Source organism: Pleurodeles waltl, chromosome 1_1, assembly GCF_031143425.1.
Source record: "Pleurodeles waltl isolate 20211129_DDA chromosome 1_1, aPleWal1.hap1.20221129, whole genome shotgun sequence".
In the NCBI taxonomy this organism is placed as follows: domain Eukaryota; kingdom Metazoa; phylum Chordata; class Amphibia; order Caudata; family Salamandridae; genus Pleurodeles; species Pleurodeles waltl.
In genome coordinates, this window is record NC_090436.1 from 414,554,254 (window position 1) to 414,572,122 (window position 17,869).

At 43.9% G+C, this 17,869-nt stretch overlaps 1 protein-coding gene across 3 annotated transcripts in view; it reads right to left on the reverse strand.

The window, feature by feature from the left end:
• Positions 1 to 17,869, reverse strand: part of HEXB (hexosaminidase subunit beta) — a 244,837-nt gene that overhangs the window by 47,377 nt on the left and 179,591 nt on the right. For all 3 annotated transcript variants that reach the window (XM_069223910.1, XM_069223901.1, XM_069223892.1), the window contains exon 10: positions 11,512 to 11,584. In XM_069223910.1, coding sequence (XP_069080011.1) covers positions 11,512 to 11,584 — 73 coding nt within the window. The remainder of the gene's footprint in view (positions 1 to 11,511; positions 11,585 to 17,869) is intronic.

A 17,869-nucleotide genomic window follows, 5' to 3' on the forward strand; every position in this document is an offset into this window, starting at 1 on the left:
ACCAAGAGAATATCAGTAAGCAGTCCTCCGTCCCAACTCTTTTTCCAGTTCTATATAGCTAAATATGTATCCCTGAAGCCTTCAAAGGCACAGTAGTGCTCAGGACACACAAACACTGCAGCAAGGACTATTTTGGGAGCAACGACATGGGGGTATGCCACACCATGTCAGGAAATGCCGAAGGACACAAAAAGAGGACACATTTGTTCCTAGGGGCGTGAATCAGCCAGGCTGCCTCAGAACCAGGCTCAGAAGTAGAAAAAGTATTTAGGAGTGTCAGAAATACTACCCTATGAAGATTTTCACATGCAGAGGACTAAGATCAAATCATGCATCAAGGAAATTCTCCTGTAAATACAAGGTGATACAGAAATGCAAAACATTGAAAGATCATAGAGGAGGGAGCAACATTTTTACTGGTAATATCTCAAGGGGTGCCCTGACTAAATTGCACTCTTTCAACCTAGAAAAGTGATAATGGACACAGCAAAGGCAAGAAACGAGATCATGTTCCATGGTTAGCATGCAGATGTACAAAGATCACAAGGGATCGTATTGCATAAACTATCAAAGATAGGCTGAGGAAGGAGGGCATCTATACAAGTGCATATGCTTCCCTGACCTTCAGCTCTGGTGGAAAAACGTTATCTTAGAACATCACACCCATACTGGCAGGACAGAGTGGCTAGTGAAAATTTGACACCCAGAGGAAACTTGTGGTATTCACATTTCTTTTTCACACAATGGTCTTAGAAGACCGAAAGATACAAAAGCAAGAAAAAAACATTTAATCTGTTGCAAGATGTTGGAAAGTGAAGACTAAACGAGTAGTTGGCATTGTATGCATAAATGTTTGAAATGCATTGAATACAAGCGCAGACAGAGAAAGACGAATACAGGGATGACTACATGGTATTAACCCCTTCGCTATCAAGCCTATTCCCCTCAGGTGCTGAGCCTTTTGTTTGGCTAGCTGGGGCAGTTCACGCTTAAGCCCCCTCATAACTTTGTCCACATAAGTTACCCACACCAAATTTGCGTCCTTTTTTCCAACACCCTGGGGATTCTAGAGGTACCCAGAGTTTGTGGGTTCCCCTGGAGGAGACAAAGAAATTAGCCAAAATACTGCTAAAATTTCGTTTAAAAAAAAAAAAAAAAAGGGAAAAAGGGGGGGGGGGGGGGGGGGGGTGGAGGCTGTAGAAGAAAGCTTGTGTTTTTTTTCTCCTGAAAATGGCATCAAAGGGTTTGTGGTGCTAAAATCACCATCTAGCTTCCCAGCTTTCAGGAAAAGGCAGACTCGAATCAGAAAACCACAATTTTGGCATTTTACTGGGACAAACCCCATTTTTACTATTTTTTGTGCTTTCAGCCTCTTTCCAGTTAGTGACAGACATGGGTGTGAAACCAATGCTGGATCCCAGACAGATAAACATTTCTGAAACAAAGACAAAATTCTGAATTCAACAAGGGGTTATTTTGTGTAGATCTTTCAAGGTTTTCCTACAGAAAGTAACAGCTAAAATAAAAAAATATATATCGAAATGGAGGTAAAAAAGCCATTTCTGTCCACATTTTCTTCTATAACTTTTTCCAGCTATGGCAGATTTTTGAAAGCAATATACTGTTACGTCTGCTGGACTAGTCTGGTGTCAGGGATATGTAGGGCTTGTAGGTTCATAAAGAACCCTAGGTACCCAGAGCCAATAAAGGAGGTGCACCTTGCAATGGGTTTTCATTGTATATCGGGCATGCAGCAATTAATTTGGTGAAATATAAAGAGTGAAAAATAGGTATCAAGGAAACATTTGTATTTCCAAAATGGGCACAAGAGAAGGTGTTGAGAAGCAGTGGTTATCTGCACATCTCTGAATTCTAGGGTCCTCATACTAGCATGCGAATTACAAGGCACTTCTCAAATAGATATTTTCTTTTTTTAAAACACACGGTTTAAAAAAAAAAAAATGTAGAAGTAAAAGGGCAATAAGACTTGTTCTTCTGTTCTGTGCCCCCCCCCCCCCCCACCGAGTCTCTAGATAAAATGGTACCTCCCTTGTGTGGGTAAGCCTAATGCTCGCGACAGGAAATGCAACATGGACACATCACATTTTTACGTGCAAATAGGCCGATCTGCCCCCAAGGGGGGCAAAAATGATCTAAAATAATCAGCCTAATTCAAATAGGCCCAGGAAGATGGGGGCGACCACTGATGAGGATGGGTGAAGGGTGGAGAGGGGTGAAAGTGCAGGACAAGCTGGTTACATCCTCAGCACCATAGCGCCGTGGCCAAGGACATAACCAGCTTGTCCCTGGCACCCGAGGGGTTAAAGTGCCTCATACTGCTGTATTAGAAGGGTATTGGAGAGAGAAATTACATTAATGGCCAAACGTATTATCCACAGGTAGTGCCTACTGGCATGTCAGCTACATAGTCCTCTAGAACTGAATTAGGGTATTTTTACTTTATTTTAACTGAGGGTGAGCGGCTTTCTGAATACGCACATCAGTACAAAATTACACCAACTAAACAAACTATCAGAGTAGAATTGAAGCACTAACATGAAAGTCGTTGGTAAATAGGCTTACAACCTGCATAAACGTCAATTGTCAATACTGTTAGAATGATAATCTTTAACATCTGGGCCTGATCGCAAACAAAGCGCAGGCAATGAGGATGCTTACCAGCATGACAATTATTCCTCCATGAAACATGCTTACTTAAAAAGGACTAGGACAGGCTCCATACAAGTAATTCTCAAAGTAGTTCCTGTCCTATCTTGCTTCCAAAACTAAATGTGAAAACCCTAAATAGCAAATTAACTTTTGAATACATTTCAAAATAGACACACGTGCAGATAAAGTAAGGTTAAGGGTTACCACACTCCAACTATGCTGGTTCTACACAGAAGAAATATGGTTAGGGATCGTAAGATGCTGAGGTCAAAGTACTGAAAGGGCTGCACCAGAGAAGACTGTAAGAAGTCCTACAGTGTAAGATCTGGGGCAGACCTACTACTAGGGAGAAAAATACCTAAAAAAGACGAACTATCCCTTTTTTCCTCCAACTCACCACAAAATCTCAGCCTATACGGACTGCATCAGGGCACACTACAAACTCAAACCATGTTTTGGGGACTTCAGATAAGAAATTTTATCATCTCGGACTATGCACCAATCACACTGATGCCGAGGCTAGATAACATTCTGCTGAAGCATGGAATCAGGGATGCTTGTTGAATATTTATTCAGTGATAAGTTAGTAAACGGAGCAAGTCAGGCACAAATAAAGGAGTATGCCACTTTTTCTATAAACAAATTGTAACAGTTTGGATGTTACACAAAACAGAGCAAAAAGAACAAATCCGGGCACAGCACATGATTAACATTTCCCAGATAGCGAGAATATTGCCAAATCGTGCTTAGAATTTTATTGCAACACCCTAACATCCACATGAAGAGTACAGTGCAATCGCAACCTTAACATATTGAAGTTCTCCTGCCAGGGTCTTCAAATTTTGTCTATTTCAGGTGACAGCATCTGGCATGGTATAATGGCTTTTCAACGAGGAAGCATCAATCAAGAAGTATTAGCCACTCTTCCACTGTGGGAGCTAGGTCAAACCATCAGAATTTACTGAGGTCTTCCTTAGCCTGGAGAAGTCCTATCCCAAATAGGGATCTCACTCCAGGTAAACCAAACTCCTTAGGCGCACCAGCAGCCACAACTTAGGACAGAAGGCAATCATCCATCTCAAAACATTTGCAACAGCACATGTAACACTCTTCAGTATTCCAATATCCAATGTCTGGATTCCTAAAGATTACCACACAATATGAAATATCAACTGTTATCAGATGGAACTAAAGCAATTTAGGGACTCTGCCTTTCACATCTTTCAAAATTGTTCAGAAGTACTATAGGCGCTGTTGAGCTATTTTAGTTTAATTAGATGTAGCCTAGTCAAGATATCCAACTCCTGCAAGGCCATTTTCTCCTCTATTAGGTGTCCCAGGTCTTTCCACCATAATCGAAATTCAATGAAGAGGTTGCAGCACTATCACCAGGGATTGGTAAATACGGAAGATCCCTTTCCTACACAATCGATCAGCCACTATCCTAGCCTCAACTGGGCTGATCTTAGGAAGAACTGCCAGGCCCACTAAATAGATCGCTAGGCAGCGGTTCTTAACCTTTTGACTTCTGTTGATCCTCACTGAATCATTACTGGGATCCGGGGACCACCACTGAGTCAGCATTGAAATCTAGGCACTCCTGGTCTAAGCAATTTCTACAATTTGAACTTCAAAACAATATGGAAAACCATGGACTAGGGTGAGTTGTAATCTGCATTGCCAAGCAGGCATCACTATCAGCAGTCAAAGCTTCTAATGCAGCATCACTGTTGACCTTTCAAGGATGTGTAAGAATTGAGCATCCAACACAGACATGCATTCTTCATAGCAGCAAGACCCTGAGGAGGTTGACTCGAGTTGGGCCTAAAATATGTAACCCTCCCCACACTGCTGTCACTTCAGCGTGAGAGTTGCAATCCAACCCACAGAGCACCTAGATCAGGAGTGGAGAGGGGTTCATATGAACGACAAGTGTGTCCAATGGGACGCATGTAGCAGCCTCAACTCGCATGCTATCATTAGCCTATACCCCTGTGCAGCCAGAAGGGGTATGGGCCCCTGAAGAAAGAAGACATTGGTAGGGCCAATTGACGGAGTGCAACAAACAGCTCATTTGTTACGGCCATCCTAGAATGTGTGCCTCCTTGGCTCCAAGCAGAAAGTCCAGGTTCATGCCTCCTCCCAAGCTGCAGCCCAGAAACTTCAATGGATGGCATTTCCATAACTGGTGCAGGCCACTATTATTGCAATGGGCACCAGTCAATGAAGGGCACAATGTCATAGCTGCAGATCAGATGCTGAGCAGCTCTTTGTCCATGGCTGGCTGCCAAGCTATTGTCCTGATGGGGAGCATTTGCAGCTGATGCCATGCCAACTAAGACTGTGGCATCCTAGCAATCTGCTGTTAGGAAGCTTAGGGAGGCCTATAGGGAGACGTAAAGTGGCTGCGTTGCAGGATACTAGTAGGATTCTAGGGCACAAGGCTAGAAACCTAGAAACCCACATCCTCCATCTTCATCATCCGATTTTGACAGGATATGTTATGAAATAGAGGACACAGAGTAAACAAGTGCTGAGATGCATGTAAGATGAGGCTTGAGGATCAAGTATGGTAGCAAGATTAAAACAAGTGGATAGGACTTATGAGGGGGTTACTAAAGAAACTTCATAAGACTGAACTACTATGAAGTAAGTGGAACAATTCCAATGAGCAGGGTAATTAATGCCTTACTGATTAAAAGGGAGGAGAATGCACTACAAAAGATTAGCCGCAATTTTACAAAGGGAATATTAAAGAAAGATGCTTGTAAGGCTGCTAAGTTAAAGGCCAATCACACAAACACAGAGAAAACAGTCAGGAGTAGTAATGAAGATAGACATTGAAAAATAGGTGCTCCAACACAAATATCAATTACTTCACGGTGAGGAAAACAAAGCAAATACCTAGGTGAGTCATGTGTTACTAAATTCACTGGGCAATAGAGGAAAGTTTCACATATGAATACACATTACAAGCAGTAAGAAACTCTAGGTCAATAAGTTCCTTGGCCCCAATAGGTTCAGATGTTGTCCCAGCCCTCATAAAGGCTCAATCTATTCTATAGAAATCAAAAGACACAATTACAATTGATCTGCTAGAGGTAGTGGTAGCGATTATTCCTAAATGTGGCATAGACCCAATACTACGAGTTTCATACAAGCCAACAGACTTGATTATTGCAGATGCATTTTTTATTTTTTTCCCACTAAAACTCAAGCCAACAGGCTTGAGGCGGTAATGACCCACTTAATGCACCCTTGTTAGTCAAGGTTATCAAATAATCTGAAGCCAACGATCACATTCTGTCAGTGACACCTTTGAACAAAATTGGAAACCTACAATATTCTTACATGCAGATTACACGCTACATATTGTTCACTAGTAATTTCAGAAACGTATACCGACACAAATGTGCTTTGTGGAAGGTTTTAAAATTTGAGTTATGTCATCATACACTATTACAGATTCCTCTGATCAGGGGCTAGCAGAAGCTATTTGGCAACACAGATAGACCAGGAACAAGCACCTCATATTCCAATTGCTATCTGCATTTTTATTTGAACCCTTTTGCTAACGCCTGAGGAATAAGGACAGAATTAAGGATGACAATCAGGAATGCCACATTCCAACTGTTCATTATCAGGGATAACATTCTAGTGGCACTGCAAAAGCAGGAAAACAAATTATGGGACCAAAAAAACAGCTTTAAATAACTCAATGTGTTTATGGTCCTGACATGGTTCATTGTTGGGACAATAATATCAAAACTGGTTGGGAGGCAATGAACGGCGCTATCCAGTTCTGGCGCAAACTACACAGAACATCTTTATCAGGGTATTACTGTAAAAAAAAAAAATCTTACTCCTCAAAATTCTTCACAGTCTCTAACAATACCCACATGAGACCATCCAGTGGTCATTTGACCAAGAGCAGGCATGTGCACATAACATTCTAAGGGAGGGAACACAAAAATTAATCACATTTGACCGACGTACCCAGTCTGTGAATGAGAAGGGAATTGAGCAAGTCTGTATTACTGGGTGTCCCATCTGGTCACTGGAAATTACTGCCTCCCTGAGTACAGACACGATCCTGCCTTTCGCCTCGAGTGATAACTAATCGAGGGCACGGATCTCCTGAGAATTCTCTATGATTAACCAACCCCAAAGCCTCCCCATCCGCCTCCTAGGATTAGACTGGTGCTGGCTTGATGGTGTAAAACCAGATTCTGGACCAGGTCTGATGTGCAGACTCACAGAGACACCATTATGGGCAAAGGACACCGATACTGCACTCAGTAAAGTTGATGGAGAATTTAAGAGCCATATAGGAAATTCAAAACTGGGATATGTGTGGGAAGGGGATCACATTAAGCCACTTAAGATACTACAGGAAGAATTGATAATTGCAATTAAGAAATATACTGGAAGGCGACTGAGCAGATGCAAAAGCCCTTCCTGAATTAAGTTTACTAGATACCAAAATAGTGACAGAGGAGATTGGTGGGGGCGGAGTCTGAGAAATGTAATGCAATGCTTTTTATTGAGCACACTTTTACATTGGTTTCTTGGTGCTGAGGGAGGTGGGCAGACTTCAGGGAGTGAAGACAGGTTTTCAATGCTTTCCAAAAGGGGAACGGGTTAGCACACGATCTGATGTGTAACAGCAGGGAATTCAAAAATTTGCTGCCATCACAGAGAAACCCCAGCCCTGGCACAACCAACCGCAAAAGCAAAGCAACGGTGCCAGGCCATAATATTCGAACATGTTTTGAAGATATTTTAGATGAAGGAAGATGTGGAAAGTAATGCACATAGCTTTAAAAGACAACTCATAATGATGATGGGTATCCGGTGCAATTTACCAAGTGCCCCATTCAAAGGCACCCATTTATGTGACTGCAATGCTAGGTGAGCAGCAGATGATCTGAAGTCTATCAGGAACACATAGGAAAATCCAAAAAAGAGGTAATTGCAGTAATCAAGCCTGCTTAAGACTGCACCCTGAACTACAATCTATTAAGTGGATCGGATTGAAGAATAATCTTGTGTAGCTATTTCAGCAGCTGGAAACATGTGGACAAACGATTACTGACATGGGATCAGAGAAAGCCTCTGGCCAAAATAGAATTGCAGGCTGCACACTGATGAAAACGGGTGGGAGCACAACCAAAATCAGGATGCAAGTAACCAGTAGGAGGTGTAATTGGGGAAATAGTATATTGGAGTATATATCCAACTCCAATATCCAATGCCACAGATATTTTCCTAGAGCTGAAATTCCAACTGTAGGGTGACCTGGGCCCACTAGATGGACTAGAGGACTGGAGGATGCCCAGATAGGATCCCAAGAGCCGATCATCATATCTAGAATGTGACTAATCCAACTTAATTATCAATACAGAATCTATCATAGCCCGGAGTTCCTTTGGAAGATGGGCTAGGCTATCTTGCCAGAGTGCACTATGTGCTATGCTGAAATTGAAAGGCCCTCTGGTTGAATGGGTTCTGGTTAAAAATGGGGGTTCTTCTGTTGAAGAAGGGCATTGCTAAATATTGGCAGTCAAAGGTCGCAAAACTACAGGAGGAATGCCTCAGAGGCATGGGCCGGTGTTTTTTAGATGGAGGAAACAATGTATTATGCCTGGAAGTCTCCCTCTAAGTTTAAGAGAACCTGCAGGCCATAGTGGGTCTGTTTACAGCTTACTACGTTTTAATTCCCATGTATGCGCAATAGAAATAACAAAAATGCCCCAAGATGAACACAATAAAACACTGTTTTTATCATACAGTGAAGACTACATATACTCTGCCACATGTTAACCCAATGAAAATAATTTAAACAAAACATTAAAGATTGACAAAGTGTAAACATTGTAGTGTTATGTCCTCAATTTTATTATAATTCAGATACTCATTAAACAAAAGCTTCCAAAGCTTTAACACCGTGAAATAGCCTTGCCAACGCAGGCTAAGCCACGCATGCCGTTTACCCGTAACTGGAACAAAGCTTGCCTGAATCACGAATGCGTGGAGCCTGCCTTAACCACATATGTGGAGTTAAGGCAGAAAGCGGTCTAGCTGTGCGGCTGGGTAGATCAGGAACTGGAAAAAACAGGAGAGATAAGTGGGGCTGGGGTGGTTTTAAGGCTCAGGATGGGAGAGAGCGGGTCGCAGCAGTTTTGTTGGCAGGGTGTAGGGTTTTAGGGCTCAGAGTGGGAGGTAAAGGGTAATTTTAAGGGGTGAGGGTCAGTTTTAGGGCTCAGGGCATGGGTAGATTTTTTTTTTTTTTTTTTAAGCAGGGGGCTCGGCTTTAGGCCTCACAGCAGGAGAAGGGGTAGTTAAGGCCAGGGGGTAGTTTTAGGATTCAGGGCGGGGGTAGGGGCAGTTTTAAGGGCTGGGGCAGGATGGTTTGCAGGGCTGGGGTATCAGGTGTTAGAGCACAGAGCAGGGAGGGATTTACCACTCATATTCCTTTACCAATCATGCTTTTACAATAAAATGTGTTGTAAAGGCAAGCGTGGTAAAAGGCATGCGTGGTAAAGAAGCGGTCGTGGTTCAGGCATGCGTTGTGTCATACAACCTTTGACATCTGATCTTCTAAAAATGGTAATACGCAACATCCACCTAACGTTTGCAGGTGGTACCATAGTTTTAGGAATATGTAAAAATAATAGGTGCCCTTTGATAATTGCCTAAATGTAATGCTGAATTTCATTCTCTTGAAGTGAAACATTGGTAAGGGCAAAATAGTGTGCCGTTTATAAAAGTAAAACAAATTTACCTCCTTTAGTGTCATTGGAATAAGGTTTTAAAGAGGTAACGTGTATAAATATGTCAGACTGACCTGTTACATAGTATTATCTTGAACAATCGCTATAAACCAAATTGAAGCTGTTTCATGGCCAAAAAATTAGGTCCACGTGCATATCGACCACACATTTGAGTCCTTTTCCAGTGCACACCCATAAGTTTTATCAGGACAATTGTCTACTCTGACACCACACAGGATTAAAAGAAATAGTCTGGTGATAATAGTACTGTAAAATTAAATGGAAGAGATTCCGAGACCAGTATTTAGTTTGTGGACAACAAGCTCAAAAAATCTGTAAGCTGATGTGTATATTTCCAAACATCAACAGGTTTCTTTAAAACCAGTTCAAATAGTTTTATGGCAAATAACATGAAGACAGTGTTGAAAGATATAAGACAGTCTCCACTTGCCACAGAATTTTATCTCAGTGTCTTAATTCTAGTTTTAAGAACACTAGTAGTTCATTTTGAATTTAAGGACTTCCTCTTGAAAGAATAACCAGTGCTACGAACAATATTTTCTAGAATAATGCACTTGTCAATGCAACATCAAAGTAGGAAGCTGTAGATTTTCCATTATGCTCTGTACTTGACTAAAGACCCAGTTAACAAAAACATTTATATGCAAACCACAATGTATGTATGTATGCATCCTGCACTTGTCAAAACATGTTAAGTTAAAGTTATAGGGACTGCAGATGGATAAATAGGTTGGTTATATTTGTAAACAGCCTGTTCACCTTGTGTAGAACATTCAATAGCCTTAAGAATGAATATTTGCCATAAACATGACATTTTGTTCTTGGCAGTATGGATAAAAGAAGAATTAAGTTTAAAGGATCTAATAGAGCAACTGACCCAATAATACAGGTCACAAAAAAGTATTTGCTTTGAAGTAAGTTGCTACTGGCCCAGTTTTGAAAGGGGAACAAAGTGACAAGAAAATTCTTGACCAATTCCGAAACAATGTGTTATATGGTTTTATTCATGTTGTAGAAACAAAAATAGGCTAAATTGACAAATTAATGCATGTGATAAGGATTTGAAATTATCAAGAGTACATCAAATTTATGAAGGGTCTTATAAACATACAGAAGTGTCTTTTTATAGTGAGCCTATTAATACTTAAAATCTCTTAAGTGGGCTACAAAGATCTATTAATTGTGGAAATTATTAAATTATCTTTTAACACTTTCTAATCGATATGGATCTATTCACCCTCATACAACTATGGGATGAATCATTTTGCTGCTTTGTAGTCAGTAGCACAGTCTATAGATTTAATAAATTAATAGCACCAAAAATCCAACTGCCGATGGCACCAACAGCTAAAACTGAATAAACCAGAACTTATGAATAAAAGGTAAGAAACAAAAAGCAGCAGCGCCTTTTTTGTTTTTTGCACTGATAGTTTCAAGGAGTTCAAAGTAAAGTACCTTTTAGGGATAGTACATTGTTAAAGAGCCCTTTTATAAAAGGGAATCCAAACTAGATGCAACAAAGGAGTAGCTTAAAAAAAAAAAAAAAAAGTGAGTTTTGGCAACAATTCACGCCCACTATGTCTTGGACCGTTCACAAAAAATCAGTATTCTACAGTTTGGTAACAGTTTGTTCAGGTATCACCCATCTATGCCACTAGCTAATGCCTTTGCCAAATACCCTTTGTTCAACTACATTTAATTGTACTTTTTATACCTAATTTGTGGAAATAAGGATATTGTTCAAAAGACAGACCATCTCTGTTCATTAACGAAAACAGTACCAGCTTCCCATAATAAAGTTAAGATTATTTGATTTAAGAAACTCGTGAGATGAAACTTGGTACAATAGGTGCAGGGTGTAAAAGAAGGAAGTAGCAGGGGTGCAAGCAAACCCGGAAAGAAAATTAAATCCAATTAAAGTTTGTACAATTACAGCGAAAAGAGGTGCAGAGAAAGATAGACTAGCAAAGTCTAATTTATTAATATGCTAAGAGAGCACTAGAATAGCAAGAAGAAAAAAAAAAATACAAACCAATAATGATCCTACCTTGACTCCATTGTCAAAAACTTCCTGCCAGATCATGTACCCTTTCTTTACAGAAGAAACAATACCCAATATTCTAAAAGAAAGAAAACAGAGCTTTGGTAGAGCTAAAATGAATATACAGTATATTCTAGTAATTGTAACAAGCAAACAACAAGGTCAACAAGTGATAATATTTCTCTGTGATCTTATTTCATGCCAAGGGAAGACATTCTACAAAGTAGAAGTAAACACTAATCAAATTCAAAAGTTTAAATCATTTAATGAGTTTCTCCTAAATATTATAAAATGTGTTACCTGCAACAGAGAAACAGATGATGGCGGGGTCAGGCAGTGTTTAGGACAGGCAAAGGTTTTTGATTGTATATAGGCGCCACCATGGCATGCTGCTGTCAGTATCTTTTCACAACTTACTACTCCTGAAGCACAGAGGAACACCGACTCTGCTGTGCCAAAACTAGGGCCCTGAAAGGGACATACCTGTGACTAGAAATCAGTTCACAAAGCGGGGATGATGGGTGGGTCAGTAAGGAATCTGAAACTAGATTATGTCTCTACCAGATAATTTGCAACCAAATGTAATTTGCTCATCTGATGGAGAGTTCTAGTTGCAGATTCCTTACCTCAGAATAGATTCCCAAGCAATACCACTCGCTGGAGGTGGGCCTGCACACCAAGATCATACTAGAGAGTCCTGCAGGTCCGAATGGCCAAAGTAGTCATCCCTTCGGACCGGACTGTCCAGGCAGGGCAGTAGTGTTTTCTGAATGTGTGCAGTGATGGGCAAGTTGCTGCCTGACAGATGTCCAGGACTGGAACTCCGCTTGCTAACGCAGTGGTTGCAGCGGTTGCTCTTGTACAATGAGCACACAAGCCCTCTGCACATTTTAATGGAGAGAACCACCCATCTGGAAATGGTTCTCTTCTGCAGTGCCTGCTCTTTCTTCACACCCACATAGCCCATAAAGAGCTGATTGTCCATCCGGAGCTTTTTTGTACGATCAAGATAGAACGTGAGCGCTCTTTTTGGGTCCAGGCGGTGGAGTCTCATCTTTCATAAAAGGATATGGGGGCACGTAAAAAGGCTAGGTGATCGAATGGCCTACATGAAAGGATGTAACCACTTCAGGTAAAAAAGAAGCCCTACTATGGGTGGATAGAGATAAAAGGGGGCTTTGAAGAAAGAGCCTGTAGATCAGTCCCCTGCGGGCAAAGGTGATTGAAAACAGTCTTCCTCGTAGCTAAGTAAGCAGGCAAAGTGGACAGTTGTGAAATGGCTCAAAAGGAGCACACATTAGACAGAGGAAAGACATGGCTAAGACCCTTAAGAAATCTTCCAACAATGGGAGATTTAAATAAAAAGGGCTGATCATGGAAGCCTGAGGAAAGTCGAGATGGCAGACTGTTAGGAATTGGGTCTTTGGTTGGCAGTCAGGTTACCCCCTGTCCAAGCAAGGACCCTCACTCTAGTCAGGGTAAAGGAGAATCACCCTCAATTAACCCCCGCTCACCCCTTTTGTAGTTTTGCACAAGCATGTGTAAGTATTTGTACCAACACACAGTAACCCGGTGAAAAACACTACAAAATGACAACACAGGTTAAGAAAAATAGGTAATATTTATCTAAACATAAGATCAAAACGACAAAAATCCAACATACACAAGTCAAGATATGAATTTTAAAAAGAATAAGAGTCTTAATCCTTAGAAAACAGTGAGAATGCTGTTAGTGCACAGAAGTACTTGGGTAGAGTCAAAATAATGCCGCACTGGCGAGCATGCATCAAAAAAGGCCAGCGTAGCGTCGATTTCTCCTCCGGTCGGCATGCATTGTTTCTTCTCCCCCACAAGAGAGCGATGCATGGATTCTGGATGGGCACCTTGGGTCTGGGCAGGCTTTGCGTTGATATCCGGTCATACGGTATTGAGAATCCGCACTACGTGGGGGCTTGCATTGTTAACAGCAGCTGCTGCGGGTGGTGCGCTTTGTTTCTCCAGCTGCGTTGCATCCATTTCCCAGCCGCGATGCAGGTGGATGCGTCAATTTTAGCTGCAAGGCCAGCAGAGCATCGTTTATCAGCCATGGGCTGTATGGGTGCCACCTGGCCACTTCTCACCTGGTGTCTCAAGTACACTACAGAACCCTACCCTATTTGGCCCTTGCTTGCCTTAATAGTGAGGCCTGCCTTTTGCAGGGCTTCCAAGACTTTGCTGTATTCAGTTCCACATAAGAGGAACACTTGCAACACCTCTGTAATGTCATCTAGGTCACTGAAATCATCCAGTCCAGCCAACACCTGGTTGACCAACCTCTGAAAGGTGGCAGGGGCATTCTTCATCCCAAAGGACATCACCCTAAACTGGTAGTGCCAATCTGGTGTGGAGAATGCAGACCTCCCCTTAGCCCCCTCAGTTAGGGCAATCTGCCAATACCAAGAGGTTAGATCAAATGTACTTAGGTATTCGGCAGCCCCCAACTGGTCTATGAGTTCATCAGCTTCGGGGATGGGGGTGTGTATCAGACTTGGTGACCACACTGAGTCCCTGGCAATCCACACAGAACCAGAGTTCTGGAGTGGCACTAGGAGCAGCAGCTTTTGGGATCAAGACCAGGGCTGCCCCAAGGGCTACTAGAAAATTCCATAACCCCACCCCCCTCCCCCAACACTAACATTTTAGAAACTTTATCCTTAATGTTAGCCCCTCGGTAAACTTTATGTTTAACAGGAGGACTATCCCCAGTGTCCACATCGGGTGTACACAAGTGTGTGACCCCTGGGATCAAGGAGAGCAGGGAGGCAAACTGACCGAACACCTGGCGACAGTCCCTCTGGTGCTCTGGGGTCAGGGAGGGGGAGAGGTTTACTCCCTCCACTGACCCATCCTTCTCTCCAGCAGACAGGAGGTAAGGAAAATACTCACTCTCTTCCTCCACCCAATCATCTGTTGCTAGGAGCATGGACAATTCAGTCCGTTCAAAGTGTGACTTGAGTCAGTTCACATGCAGGACCCTCAAGGGGTTCCTGGGAGTCCGCAAGTCCACCAGGTAGGTGACTTCACTCTTGCGCTCCACCTCCTCAAATGGCACAGTCCACTTGTCCTGGAGTGCCCTAAGCTCCACTGGCGCCATCACCCAAACTTTCTGGCCAGGCTGCAATGCAACCAGAGTGGCATTCTGGCCATACCAGCGTTTCATGTCTTCCTGGCTTGCTTCTAGGTTCTCTTGTGCAAGACCCCGGAAGCAGGCAGTCTGGTTTCTAAGAACCAGCATGTAACTGAATACATGCTGGAGGGCTTACTGGGGGGCCTTCTCCAAAGCCTCCTTTACCAGACTCAAGGGTCCCCTGACCGGGTGGCCATACAATAGCTCAAAGGACTAAATCCAAGCCCTTTTTGAGGCACCTCCCTGTAGGCGAACAGAAGAGATGGTAAGAGAACATCCCACTTGCGCCTCAAGGACTTAGGCCCATAATCATGCCCTTCAAGGTGCGGTTGAACCTCTCAACCAGACCATTGCTTTGGGGGTGGTAACGAGTGGTAAACTTGTACGTTACCCACACTCTCTCCACAGAGACTTTATACAAGTTGATATGAAGTTGGTACCCCTATCAGATACCACTTCCTTGGGGTACCCCATGCGGGTAAAATCCCCCATCAATGCACATCCAACCACAGGGGCAGTGATCGATCTCAAAGGAACAGCTTCCAGGTACCAGGTGGCATGGTCCACCAAGACCAGGATAAACCTGTTGCCCATGGTTGTCTTGGGCTCCAGAGGCCCCACAATGTCAATACCAACCGTTTCAAAGGGGGTACTAACCACAGGAGATGGTTGGAGGGGAGCCTTGCATCTCCCATCACTCTTGCCACTTGCATGACAAGTTGGGCAAGACCTACAATGAACAATTGAGTGCCTGTGCATTTGGGGCCAGTAGAAGTGGGTGACAAGCCGCTCAAAGGTCTTGTCCTGTCCCACATGACCAGCTAAAGGCACATCATGAGCCAGACCCAGTAGGAAGGCTCTGACGCACTGGGGTACCACCAGCACCCAGGCTGACCCAGGCTCAGGAATGTTAGGCTAACTATATAGGAGGCCATCCTCCCAGTAAATCAAATGTGATCCAAGCTCCTTGCCAGACACCTGGTCTGCAGCCCGCTGCCACAAACACTTAAGATTAGGGCATACCTTCTGTGCCTCACAGAATGCCTCCCTGGTGCCCCATACTTCCTGCAGCCACTGACCTCTCCCAGTTCAGCCTCCTGTTTCCCTGTAAGCTCCAGGGCCTCCCCCTCAGGTTCAGCCTCCTCCTGGACCATAAGAACTTTGAGCCGGTTTCTGACGACCCTTGCCCTTCCTCCTCCTGGCAGACACCTGGGCCACTCTTTCAGGGTCTCCCGATCATCCTGTAGACACACATACCCACCCGGGCAGACCCAACATCTCCAAGTATGACCTGCGTTCCACCTCCTTCCAAGGGGAATCCCACAGGTCATTGCTAAGCAAACAATCCACAGGCATAGTTGGACTCACAGCTACCTTCAAGGAACCTGAGACACCCACCCCCATTTAAAGGGAGCCTGCACCACTCTGCACAGGCGCTCTGAGTTGTCCACTGCAACTACTTGGTGAAGTACACGGGGATCTATCTACTTTTCAGACACCAGTTGACTCCCCACTGTAGTCACACTGGCTCTTTTGTCTCTCAGCCTCCACTCTGTCCATTGATGGTCACCCACCGCCTGTACTTCTTAGTGTTATCAGGCACGAGGGTCCTCTGGACCATCTCACTGTCCCCTAGTGAGACAAGGGTCATCACAGCTGGCTCCCACCCACCTGGAACCAACTCCTCCCCAAGGACTACACAGGCCAAACCCTGTGACTGAGCACAAGTGGGTGCCAGTGTTGACTTGAGACATTTGGTGTCCCCCCTCATGTGACCCTTCTGATCACATGCAAAGCACTTGCGGGGACCCTTCTCTGCAGATTTCCCTGTAGAGACCTATGGTTTATTTTCTACTGGGGGCTGGGATTCCTTACCCTGGAACCTAGGTTGGAGCCCTTTAGAGAACTCTCCCTGTTTACCCTTGACCCCCCCCCCCCACACTTCTTCTGACGGGGACCCTGCCCACCCTTGGCATGGTCTCCCCCATACCTCTTTTGGACCCTGGTGCTAATGGCCCGCTTCCTGGGATCAATCGGCTTGCCATCAATCAGGTGCTGGCACAGCTCCTGAAAACAGACTATACAAATGCTCCCAAGCAATCAAGTTGTACAGCTCCCTCAAAGGCCGTTACCTTACTGCCCTTCACCTAACCATCCAGTGACCTGCAAAAAGTAACAACATACTCCAACCATGTTTGGGAATCCTTCTTCTTATAGGACCTAAACTTGTCCTTATACTGATCAGGGGTGAGGCCATACCTTGTGAGTAGGGCGTTCTTCATGATAGAATAAGTGAGCCCCTGAGGATCCCCCAAGGATGTCAGAGTATCCCTTCCCTCTACCTCAAAGTGTTTCCATAGACCCCTGCCCCCCAATGAGCTTCAGGGACCAGATTCATATGGAAAGCAGACTCATACCCCTTGAACAACAAGATTATGTCATCTTCCCTTTTGTAATCCTTCACAAGGTCCTTAGGAATGTGCACCCTCCTCTCAGGCTGCACTGTGCTATTGCTGCCACCATCCCTACTCAACTGGCTCCTCTGAACTAGCTCCCTCAAGCTGAGCTCATGTGCCAGCATTAACTTTATGTTCCATGGCCATCCTCATTTTCTCCAACTCCAATTCCTAATGGTGAGCCCTCTCTGCCTGTCTGTCCTGCAACTCTTCAGGAGTCAGACCCTTGGATGACACACTGCTACCAGCCCTGGAGACTATCCTCCTAGACATAACAGGTCCACCCACAACACCATTGTTGTTGGACCTGGCCCTTTTGGCCCTCTTCCTCCTATTTTTTCTGACCTCTTGCTGTTGGATATAGGACTCTGAACACTTTATCATTGCTGATCAGTGCTAAAGTGCAGGTGCTCTCCCTTCTAAAGGTGGTATGATTGGCTCATAGCTAATGGGCATACTTAATTTACATGCAAGTCCCTTGTACAGTGGTATCCCTATACCCAGGACCTGTAACTTAAATGCTACTAGTGGGCCTGCAGCACTGCTTGCGCCACCCACTGAAGTAGCCTTTGAAACCTGTCTCAGGCCTGCTAGCGCAAGGCCTGCATGCAAAGTTTTCTGCCACAGGGACATGGCATCTAAATTTACTTGCCAGGCCCGGAACTCCCCTTTTACTACAAGTCACCCCTAAGGTAGGCCCTACCTAGCCCTATGGGCAGGGTGCTATGTATGTAGATGACAG